At 39.5% G+C, this 12,481-nt stretch overlaps 1 protein-coding gene across 3 annotated transcripts in view; it reads left to right on the top strand.

The window, feature by feature from the left end:
• Nucleotides 1-12,481, top strand: part of PPP1R21 (protein phosphatase 1 regulatory subunit 21) — a 62,282-nt gene that overhangs the window by 37,756 nt on the left and 12,045 nt on the right. For 2 of the 3 annotated variants that reach the window (XM_074949444.1, XM_074949445.1), the window contains exons 15-18: nucleotides 2,682-2,834; nucleotides 4,321-4,413; nucleotides 6,730-6,966; nucleotides 10,734-10,769. In XM_074949444.1, coding sequence (XP_074805545.1) covers nucleotides 2,682-2,834; nucleotides 4,321-4,413; nucleotides 6,730-6,966; nucleotides 10,734-10,769 — 519 coding nt within the window. Of the gene's footprint in view, nucleotides 1-2,681; nucleotides 2,835-4,320; nucleotides 4,414-6,729; nucleotides 6,967-9,130; nucleotides 9,295-10,733; nucleotides 10,770-12,481 lie in introns of those variants that run through there. The other variant, XM_074949447.1, reaches the window with a different exon arrangement.

Here is a 12,481-nt window from a genome sequence, read left to right as displayed (position 1 = left end):
CATGTGTGGTATCTTGAGGTCTTTATAAAGTATGTAAAGATTAAGGCTGTCGATTAATTGCAGTTAACTCACGCGATTAATTGTGATTTTAAAAATTAATAGTGATTAATCACACTGTTAAACAATAGAATGCCTATAGAAATTTATTAAATATTTTGGATGGTTTTTCTGCATTTTCATATATTGTATTCTGTACTTTAATTGAAATCAAAGTGTATATTTTTATTACAAATATTTGCACTGTAAAATGATAAACAAAAGATAGTATTTTTCAGTTCACCTCCTACAAGTACTGTAGTTCAATCTTTGTTGTGAAAGTGCAACTTTCAAGTGTAGATTTTTTTTTTGGTTACATAACTGCACTCAAAAACAAACAATGTAAAACTTCAGAGCTTACAAGTCCACTCAATCCTCCTACTTGTTCAGCCAGTCGCTAAGACAAACAAGTTTGTTTACATTTACAGGAGATAATGCTGCCATCGTCTTATTTACAGTGTCACCCGAAAGTGATAACAGGCATTTACGTGGCACTTTTGTAGCTGGCATTGCAAGGTATCTATTGTGACAAAGCTCTGTCCTTGCCTCCGTGGGTCCCGCGTTTCCCGGCGGATTTCGCTAGCCTCAGAGGCTCACTGTGACCCTCCATGTAACCCTTCTCTCTCTAGAGACAAGGGTCACAGTCTATTGAGCCATTTTCATCATAAGCCAGCGAGGGAGGTGAGGAGAAGTTATCCTTCCTTGCACAGTCTCTGTTGTCTCCCAGTCTCGGTGATTAATCAGGGGGTAAAGGTGGGGGGGCGGGGAGCCCGGGCCCACCCTCTACTCCGGGCTCCAGCCCAGGGACCCTAATAGTATCAGCTATGGTAGCTGACCAGGGAAACATGTTATGTTTCTAAAAGGGCTACTTCCCCCTCAGCAGCCCTCACTTCCTCAAGCTCCACTTCACCGTTACCTCAGGGCCTCCTTCCTTGTGCCTGATATGGTGTGTCCTACTCAGCCTCTCCAACAACGCAACTTCCTCCCACAGCTCCTGACATGCGCACCCACCTGACTAACTGGGAGGCTTTTAACTAGTTTCAGCCAGCCCCTGAATGGCTTCAGGTGTCCCAATCAACCTAGCCTTCTCCCTGCCTTCTGGAAAGTTCTTAATTGGCCCCAGGTGTCTTAATTGACCTGGAGCAGCTGCCATTTCACTTATCCTGGTACCAGGAATTTGTTTAGCCTGGAGCTAATATATCTATCTCCCACTACTTTTCCATAGCCATCTGGCCTTGCCCCATCACACTATGTGCTAATATGCTAAACATTTGTATGCCCGTTCATGCTCTAGCCACCATTCCAGAGGCCATACTTCGATGCTGATGATGCTTATTAAAAAAAAAAAAATCGGTTAATTAATTAAATTTGTGACTGAACTCCTTGGGGCAGAATTGTATGTGTGCTCTGTTTTACTCACATTCTGCCATATATTTCTTGTTATAGCAGTCTTGGTTGATGACCCAGCGCATGTTGTTCGTTTTAAGAACACTTTCACTGCAGATTTCACAAAAAGCAAAGAAGGTATCAATGTGAGATTTTGAAAGATAGCTACAGCTCTCGACCCAAGGTTTAAGAATCTGAAGTGTCTTCCAAAACCTGAGGGGTGAGGTATGGAGCAGGATTTCAGAAGTCTTAAAAGAGCAACACTCCGATGCAGAAACTACAGAACGTGAACCACCAAAAAAGAAAATCAACCTTCTGCTGGTGGCATCTGACTCAAATAATGAAATTGAACATGTCAGTCCGCACTGCTTGGGATTGTTATCAAGCAGAATCCATTATCGGCATGTCCTCTGTACTAATGGTTGAAGATGAAGATACATATGAATCTTTAGCGCATCTGGCACGTAAATATCTTGCAACGCCAGCTACAACGCCTGTTCTCACTTTCTGGTGACATTGTAAACAAGAAATGGGCAGCATTATCTCCTGCAAATGTAAACAAACTTGTTTGTCTGAGCAATTGGCTGAACAAGAAGTAGGACTGAGTGAACTTGTAGGCTCTAAAATTTTACAGTTTTATTTTTGAATGCAGTTTTTTGTACGTAATTCTACATTTGTAATTCAACTTTCATGATAGAGATTGCATTACAGTACTTGTATTAGGTGAATTGAAAAATACTATTTTTTGTTTTTTTACAGTGCGAATACTTGTAATAAAAAATAAATATAAAGTGAGCACCGTACACTTTGTATTCTGTGTTGTAATTAAAATCAATATATTCGAAAATGTAAAAAACATCCATAATATTTAAATAAATGGTATTTTTATTGTTTAACGGTGCGATTAATTGCTATTATTTTTTTAATTGCTTTACAGCTCTTGTAAAGATCTGATATATTCTAAAATTTCTAGATCCATTTTTAAAAAGCTATTTGCATATTAGTTTGCTAATGTTGTGATACATCGCAGTACTGCCGAAGATACATGCTTAATAGGGGAGCAGGCACAATTGCGAATGATCTTTGTTTAGTTCATGCCTGTGCAATATGTGAGTTTTGTAAAGCCCCTAATAAATTTTGTACTTGCAGTTTTACTATGAACTTCAGTTCCATGACTATTTTCTCTTTTGAAGTAGCTCTTTTGTTGTTTCTGCCATTTTTTTTTAATTTAAAGTAAAAATCTTTCTTGACCTGTCTAGATTGCCTCATTCTTTAGCAACAACTTAGACCACTTCACAGCTTCATTGAGCTATGGGCCTAAGGGAGGGACAGAGTTCATGAGCCCTCTATCAGCTGACTGTATGCTCCAGTACAAGAAGAAAGCAGTTGCCTACATGAAATCTTTAAAGAAGGTGTGTGTGTTCAGCTAACATTTACATTCAAGGAGAGAAGGCAAAGGATAGTGTCTAATTCAGTTACCTTAGACAGTAGAATCCTCTTAATCAGGATGCCATATGGAATGGACTTTCCTCCCCCATGAAACAAGAATTATTGGTTATCAGAACCATTTTAATAGTACAGTAGAACCTCAGAGTTGCAAACTCCAGCGTTATGAACTGGCCAATCTCATTTGGAACTGGAAGTACACAATTGAGCAGCATCAGAGACCAAAAATAATAAAAAAGCAAATACAATACGCTACTGTGTTAAACGTAAACTGCTAAAAAAATAAAATAAAGGGAAAGCATTTTTCTTCTGCATAGTAAAGTTTCAAAGCTGTATTAAGTCAAAGTTCGGTTGTAAACTTTTGAAAGAACAACCATAATGTTTTGTTCAGAGTTACGAACGTTTCAGAGTTACGAACAACCTCCATTCCCAAGGTGTTCGTAATGCTGAGGTTCTACTGTAATGCTGTTGTCTGCGGGGTACGGGTGGCAGAGCACCCTGGTTTGAGAGCAAGTTCTGATCTTAACTGTTTGCCCAGTTTCACCAGTAGGGTCAGCTGCAAGGCTGCTAGAAAGGTAGCCCACCTGTGTATGTGGTTTGTTCTTTCCATAGGAATAGCCAGGAACATACATGTGGAATGTGAACTTTACTGTGTTTCTTTGAAGGGACTGGCAACGGTTAGAGAGGGAAACTGACAAAAACAGTATAAAGTGGAAACACACAATTTGTATATAAGGATGAAAAAGTGCTTTGCAAACAATGAACCCTGCTAAACAAAAAGATTCAAGCACCACTAAATCTCCCAAAAAAGCTTACATTGATTCCTTGGGGGATGTCCCAGTTAAGCAGACTTCAAACATGTCCTAAGTGGCATGTGTAATGTACTAATCATCTTACAAACCACTTGGGTCTCCAAGGAAGGCATTAGCAGATAGGGAAACCAAATGAAAGAAATTTTAAACATGCGAAGCAGAACTCTTCACCTTGTTTTTAGCAAGGTGGGGGGATTTGATAGCTGCTTTCAACTACCTGAAAGGGGGTTCCAAAGAGGAGGGATCTAGCCTATTCTCATTGGTCTCAGATGATAGAACAAGGAGTAATGGTCTCAAGTTCCAGTGGAGGAGGTTTAGGTTGGGTATTAAGAAAAACTTTTTCACTAGGAGGGTGGTGAAGCACTGGAATGGGTTACCTAGGGAGGTGGTGGAATCTCCTTCCTTGGAGGTTTTTAAGGTCAGGCTTGACAAAGCCCTGGCTGGGATGATTTAGTTGGGGATTGGTCCTGCTTTGAGTAGGGGGTTGGACTAGATGACCTCCTGAGGTCCCTCCCAATCCTGATATTCTGTGGTGATTCTAAGGACAGTGGGGAGGCAGGGAGGAGGAGAACAAGAAAAGAACGTGGAAAATATATAACCTGATTTACTGTGAAAGTTTTTGCTGTTTCTTTGGTTATAGCCCTGTTCAGATTCAGTGCCTTATGAAGAGGCTTTGGCCAATCGCAGAGTTCTTCTGAGTTCCACAGAAAGTAGAGAAGGTCTTGCACAGCAGGTATTCTTGTATATATGTTGACAAATATGTGTTTGCACACTGTTTTTATTAGAAAAAAGTGTTATGTCTAAAGGTCACACAGACTAACTCAAATTAGTACATGTTATAGATACATCTAAAATTTCAAGTTTTTATCTGTAAACACTGAAAGATTATACTTCACCATTTCTGTAATTAGTTGCAAGCTGATCTATAAAATCTGTTATTAGGGAGAACTTGTCTTGAGCCTTCCTCATTTGAATGTCTAGTTCACATTTCTATAGTAGGAAGACAGTCGTAACCTCTTAGTAAAGAGAATTCTGGAATTATAGATGTGGGATGGAAAAGGAAATTTGATTTGGTTTGAGCCTAGCACAAACTACAAAGACGGAAACTTGTGCCCAGTCACTAAAATGAGGTTTGCATGCGCTTCTGAGAAGGAAGAACTGATATGACAACCTAATTACTTATCACCCACTTGAAGTTACATTTTTAATTAGAATGTTGTCATTGCACCACCAAATACTGAAACCCATTTGACAAAGTAAATAAAGGGCTGTACAATACTTTGATTCAGGATGAGTATCTTATTCCTTAGAATGATACGCTGCACTGTTATGCAAGAAATTATCAGAGGGGTTGTTACTTGATAAAACAAATGGCCCTCCTCAATTTGAGACTTCAGATTGGATTGTAGATTTCCCATTTGTTCACTTTACAGTGAACAGTAAGTTTCTGTATTATGGCCAAACAGTATCCAGAAAGAGTGGAGTTTTCTTTCCCATAAAACAATACTTTAGAATAGGCCACTTCAACGGCAGCATTAAGCTAATTTTCCATTGTAAACATGAGATCAGATTATTTTTTTTACAGAATACTTAATTTGGCAAGAAACGCAAAATGTATGCAATTTAGTCTAGTATGTGTTTAGCTTTTCCTGTTCAATTTGGTCATTTCTTGCTCTCTGTTTTTTAAAGAAATGATCTTTTGGACATTGTACTATTTCTCATAACTTTACTTTCCAGTCAACTGTGTCCTCCTTCAGTTCACAAATGTGTGTTTAGCTCTTATTCTCAGATGTATGGTGTGTTTGATCTGGCATTACCATTCTTATTGTATTCCTGCATTCAGGAGGTAAGATTATGTAGAAGTATATTTATCTAAAGGGATTCTTAATTTAAAATCCATCTACTATTTGATTACTTGGAATTTAAAATATGCATTCTATGCATCTTAAATGGTCACTAGCAGGAAAAAATGAATTACGAAGTGTCGCAGAGGATCTGTAAGCTGGGAGAAGCTCTGGGGCAAGAGGAAGCTAAACAAAGTTTAATTTGTTCTCTTGAGAGCCATATGCTGAGTATATGTCAAATTTCAGAGATTCGGTAGTGGCTAGTTTGGATAGACTGGGGCCAAGCTAAAGCAGAGGCTAACCACATTAGATCAGCAGTTCTCAAACTGTGGGTCAGGACCCCAAAGTGGGTCGCGACCCAATTTTAATGGAGTTGCCATGGGTGGTAGGGCTCAGGCTTTGGTTTCAGCCCTTGAAGGCGGGGCTCAGGTTACAGTCCCCCTTCCCCAGGGCTGAACCCCTTGGGGTTCGGCTTTGGCCCCCTGGCCTGGGGCACCGGGGCTCAGGCAGGCTCAGGCTTCGGTCCCCACTCCTGGGGTCTTGTAGTAATTTTTGTTGTCAGAAGGGGGTCATGGTGCAATGAAGTTTGAGAACACCTGCTCTAGATATTAACTACCTGATCAGTTCAGAGAAATCAGTAGGTTGTTTATGAGCTTTTAACAAATGGAAAAGATCTTGTTTAGAGTGTACTAGGGAAGAGGAGTTTAAATGAAATGTATGTGAAATTTTCCAAGACTAAATATTTTTCTATGGTTCTTGAGGGATTGCAGCCCATAAATTTAATTTGTATTTTGTTTATTGCCATTATTTTTGCAACGTTTGTTATCAGTTCGCAAATCTTAAAGCTGTGAAATGGCTGGCTGGAGCCAGGCATTCTGCTGTTCAAATTTCCACACACAGTTCTTCTAATCCTGACCTACAACTACTCTGCTATTCTAGCCCTGGATCCCCCTTAATAGAAGATTGCCAATTGTGCCGACTATTGTGATGTGAGCATTTATCCAGTAGGGACCAACTGAAACCATTAAACACATTCTACTTGTGACCGAAGCATATTAAACCTAGAACTTTGGGCCTTTAGGCATTAACCTGCTGTACCATCTAATCTCATTCACTTACTTAGACCATATGTCTTCGGGTAATTCTTAATTTAATTTCCAACACTTCACATTCTACAGTTCAAACACTGTTAACTTTTCCTTAAGGTCCAGCAAAGTTTGGAGAAGATTGCAAAACTGGAGCAGGAAAAGGAACATTGGATGCTTGAGGCCCAGCTAGCCAAAATTAAGTTAGAGAGAGAAAACCAGAAGCTAAAGAGCTCACTTAGTGGACAGTTGATTGAGCCTATGCCAGAAAATTCTGTTCTGCTGAATGCAGCTGAACAAGAGAAGGAAGAAGCCATAAAAAAGACTTCAAGGGAGCCTGTTAAAAAGATGAGTCTGGTAAGTGACTTTTTCCTCAGATCCTTTTATTTCTCAGTGTGTGGTAATGTTTGATCAATGGAACAATATCACTGGAGGTTTTAATTATGAAATCATCTAAATTAAATTTAAAGCAGTTTTGAGTCCAAATCAAGTTGACAGGTGATGTCTCCTGCAGAATGGAGGCCTTGGTGATTTGTTTTTTGTATTTATGGTTTTTTTTAGACACACCTGTCTTGTTCTGCAACTTCATTAATATTACTTATAGGTCCACAAAAGTCACATTGGCAGGAGATGTAAAGAACTGACTTTGTATATTTTGATTCTGATTTTTAGAAAGCTGATATCCTGCAAGAGGTAACTTACTTAGGGTTGTCCTGAAATATTTACATTTCTCTTACAGACAATATTTTTAGACTACTTAAGCACAGTTGGAAGATACAAATGCTGCTTAACCTGTAATATATCAAATTCATGATCTGCTAATAAATTTTAACTAGGATAGCTTCCTTGAACTGATGATGTATATTTGTTATATTGAATAACGTAGACCTGTGATTACTTATAACAGTTTTATAGCTTATAACAGAATTAACTTTCTTTGCCTTTTGGCATGTCCTGTTGTTCAATGTCGGTGGCTCATGTTCTTTGTCTCCAAGCATTCTTGTCAAGTGTGTCTTCCAAGCTGAAATTAACCTTTCTCATGTTCTCCTTCAGTGTCTTGAGCCACCTTTTTCTAAGTCTTCCTTGTGGTCTTTGTCCCATAACTACTAGCTCTTGTACTCTCTGGCAAACATCTCACATGATACAGCTATCTCAGTCCATACTCCCTCACCTTTTCCAAAATGGCGGCTACCTGCATCACTGCTTGTACCATTTTATTGCGTACCCTATCAGCTCTTGTCTTACTCTGCGTCCATCTGAGTATTCTCATTTTGGCAGTGTAAAGTAGTTTTTCTCTTCCTCATTGGCCAGCATTCTGACCCATACTTCAGGGCTGGCCTAATCATAATCTTTGGCCTTTAATTTACTTACAAAATTCCTACTGCAGAGAATTCCTGTCAACTTGGTCCATTTATACCAAGCACTCTTCATGTGGCTTCCAACATCTGCATCCACATTCCCATCATGGCCCAACACTGAACTGGGGTATTTAAATTATATATATATAATATAAGATCTCTTCCTTTAGTCAGGAAGTGATTTGATCTGGTACTTGTTGGCACCGCTTCTCTATGTAATTAAGTCTCCCTCTCTCTTGACAATCAGGTCATGGATTCTGGCTAAACCTAAGGTATCCTCACCAGCTTCATTTGTGGTTCCAAAGCCTCATCCTCTGTGATGGTTGTCATAGCCTTCACTATGTTCTCCCCATGTCTGTTGAGATCTGCTCCGATAATCAAGTACTCAGCTTGTGGTATTTCACTTATTTGGTCCATCTTGATCTGGAATTCCTCCTTTTCCTAAATCATAAAACTGACCTGTAGTGCGCATCCACATATAACATTAAATATTTATTCTAACTTTTATTAGCTGGTCACTCTTCCTTTCGACCCTCTCCATTTTGTCTCTTGGATACAAGCAATGTGCACTCTTCTTCTTTTCAGTGTCTCAGCTTCTTCTCTTGATTTCACATTCCTTATTCCCGCATCTAAAGAAGCCATATGTAAATCTTGGGCTCGCTTCTTTAGCCCCGTGAGCCCAGAATGCTGTAGCCTTTTCCCATTTTCCACAGCTGTTGGGCAAAGTGGTTGCATGCTACTTCTGGGGGATGCCCTAGCATTTTACTGATATACTACTTACTTGAAGATGAAGACCCATAAAGTATGTTTGATAAGTAGGCTTGGCAGAATTCAGGGTTTTTTTTAATATAATTTATAAGATCAGTTGACTTTCTTTGAACATTTTTTAATTTTTATCAATTTAAATTTTCAGTTGTGGGAAATTGAAGGGTGTCATGATGGGATGGAAAATTTATTTAATGACAGTTTGAGGTTCAAAAAGTTAAAACTTGATGACCTTTAAAACACACATTTTGAGATGTGATGCTGACAATAAGTAAATGTGTATATATTCCAGGCACAGTTTTGTTTGGCCTGTAGCTTCTGGGATCATTTCTGTGAGCCTTCTAGTTTCTTTAAAGGTGTGTCATTGGCTCTAGAAGTTCCATCTTTATCTTTGACAGAACCTTTCCTACGTGGCTGGGCTAGCATGGGTTAAAGAAGATGTTTAAAAGCAGAAAGTAACAATTAGGAACATCCTCTGGAATCTGACATGGAGGCCTGGTGCATCTTTATTGGGACAGAACTATGGGGAAAGCAACAAGAGAACAACCTCCAAGATGCTAGGGCTCTGCAAAATAGACGAGAGGACAAACAAGTAGGCTTAAAAGTTACCCTAAAAAAAGTTAAGCAGATGCATGCTCTGTGTTGTGCCCAAATGGAAGAAGCTCTGCATTCATTACCTTTCCATAGCTGTCTCCAAGTTTCACTGGTTTTCCCTGTCTTTCAGCCTCATCTGTGTAAAGTATGTTCCTAAACTGCATTTGCATCCTAGAATAAGCCTATCTGTGCTCATGCCAGCTTTTGAACACTTAGCTCAGTGGGCAAAGGGGAACAGTTTAGAAATACTCATTTCTACAATGTTTAACTCTCGTCATTAGGAAACAGTAGCTGACAATTGAAATAATTGCTATTGGAGAGTTGGGTGATAAATATTCATCAATAGACTTCATTTCATTTTCACCACCTATCCTACCACAGCAGTCTCATCCAGCGTGTCAGCCTTGTTAACAGTAGAAATACATCTGTCCAAACTGTGGCAGTATGTTTAACAAATTTCCACTTTACAGTTGTGGACAGACTCAGTCATGGATACGACACAGAAGCAGACTGAAGTGAAAAAGGAAACCTAGAATTTTGTGTGCTGCAGAGGAAAACCTGGTTTAATGTTAGTTTAAAAATGGTTGTATATGGAGTACTTAGTGAGTAGGAAGAAGAGAAACTACTTCCAAGGTGAAGTAATTATGAAACCAGATGTTGGTCCAATAAAAGACTTCACCCACCTTGTCTCGCTAATACCCTGGGTCTGAGACAGTTACAACTACACTGCATACAACAAATTGCATTGGCAGTTTGTTTGAATGAGAGAGATCACAGAGAAAAATATTTTAATAGGAGTTCTAAGAAATTCAAGATGGACTTCATTGTCACCAAAAGAAGGCGCTAAGGAAGTATCTTAGTACAGTGGAACTTGATTTGTCTATTTCTTGCAATAAATTGTGAGAGATATTATAATCAGTCTGACTAGTAGTATTGGCTAATGTTAGGTGGGATCATTCTTCGCTTGATCCTTGGTCTGTGTAAAGGAAAATTAAAAAAAATTCATTAGTTCCTTGGCTAGTCAGCAGCTAGCTTCATAACTCTGCACAAGGTTTCCATAAGTATTTGGTTTAGCCTTTATCTATACTGAAGGGAAAAATCCTTAAGTATCCTGGATACTGTAACTATTTGTAAATTCTCACTGTGAAATATTAGTAAATACTGTGCATCTAGTATTCTGGTATAATTTAATTAGAAAATTTTACTTCTAAAAAGTTAGTTTAGTGTTGCACCCTCACAAATTGCTCATGTATGAGCAAAGTCTCATAACTTGTAGCATTCTTTGAGATTTTAAATTTAAAAAATTTAATCACCTTATTGCTTTTCTTTATAACTAGGTGTCAAAGTGACCTAGTGGAGTGGAGTCTTGTTTTACAGTTGAGTTTTTTATTTTCTCCCTTGTTCTAGATTGGAATGTTGACCATGACTACTGACAACAAAGAGGTACTTTATGACTGTTATTACATATCATTATATGTAATAAAGATTTATACTATGTATAATTCAGAAAGTACTAAAACTTGTGCATGACCAAGTTACTCTGTCAGTTACTTGGAGACCCCTGGAGTAATTCAGTACAATGTGGTAAGAATGAATTCTTGCGCAATAACTTTTCCCTAAGACTATCTGAAACTCATCATTTCCTATTGGTAAGGCTAAGGTTTAGTCATGGGTATCTTTAGTAAAAGTCATGGACAATAAACAAAAATTCATGGCCTGGTGATCTGTCCATGACTAAATCTTGGCTGTTCTGGGAGGCTCTGTGGGGAGAGGGAGCAGCTCTGGGGTGCCCGCTGGTGCCAGGGTGTGTGTGCGCACGCACATGCGTGTGTTTGGGGTGCCTGCTGGTGCTTGGGGTGGGGGGGGGCAGGGTGTCAGCGGCCCGGGAATGCCGCTGGTGGTGGGGGACGAGTGGCCCAGGACCACTGCTGTTACTGGGGGGCCGGTGCGGCTGGTCTCAGGGCCACCCAAGGTGCTCAGGCAGCCCTGCGGTCAGGCACACCAGCAGGCTACAGAAGTCGGAGATCCCAGAAAGTCACAGAATCCGTGACCTCCGTGACAGACTTGCAGCCTTACCTATTGGTGGTAATCCATGCTTCATTCTCCAATTTGATCTAACTCTGACAATAGCTTATAGCTCTGGTTTTATTCAACAGACATGTTCAGATAAGGAATTAAACAAGATGTGAGCTGCACTCTCAAATTATCAAATTATCTCTGTAGCTTTAGAAAGCGTAGCTCTGTATTCATGTACTTCAGTGACATGAGCTGGATTCCAAACCTCAGATTGATTAATAATCAAAGGAGGGTTGAAGCAGCAAAAACCCACACATTTATAGGCCTCTCCTAACTCCTTCCCTTTCCTTTCTCCTTTGTCTTTCAGTCCAGTTTATGGGGAATTTGCCTGGATAACCTCTTCCTTACTGCTCTAGTATGCATTTTAAGTGCCCTAAAAATATACTATTCTTTATTTAAACAGATGATTAGACCAAATAAAACATGACTGGCAGTCACACCAAATGTTATGTTTTAGTGGTACTAAAGAAGTAAAGTTAGCATTTCTTATCACAGCATGAACATTGGGCTAAGATGCAATGTTTTCCTCTCTCTGTGATCCTTCAGAGAGCAATTCCGTTGACATGAACTGTAAGAAGAAAAGGCATACTTGTGGCACCTTAGAGACTAACAAATTTATTTGAGCATAAGCTTTCGTGAGCTACAGCTCACTTCATCAGATGCATTCAGTGGAAAATACAGTGGGGAGATTTATATACATAGAGAACATGAAACAATGGGTGTTACCATACACACTGTACAGAGAGTGATCACTTAAGGTGAGCTGTTACCAGCAGGAGAGCGGGAGGGGGACAGGGGACCTTTTGTAGTGATAATCAAGTTGGGCCATTTCCAGCAGTTGACAAGAACGTCTGGGGAACGGTGGGGGGAGAAATAAACATGGGGAAATAGTTTTACTTTGTGTAATGACCCATCCACTCCCAGTCTCTATTCAAGCCTAAGTTAATTGTATCCAGTTTGCAAATTAATTCCAATTCAGCAGTCTCTTGTTGGAGTCTGTTTGAGGTTTTTTTGTTGAAGAATTGCAACTTCTAGGTCTGTAATCGAGTGACCAGAGAGATTGAAGTGTTCTCCGACTG

Source organism: Natator depressus, chromosome 3, assembly GCF_965152275.1.
Source record: "Natator depressus isolate rNatDep1 chromosome 3, rNatDep2.hap1, whole genome shotgun sequence".
NCBI classification, from domain to species: Eukaryota; Metazoa; Chordata; order Testudines; family Cheloniidae; genus Natator; species Natator depressus.
This window is presented reverse-complemented; position numbering and strand designations above follow the sequence as displayed.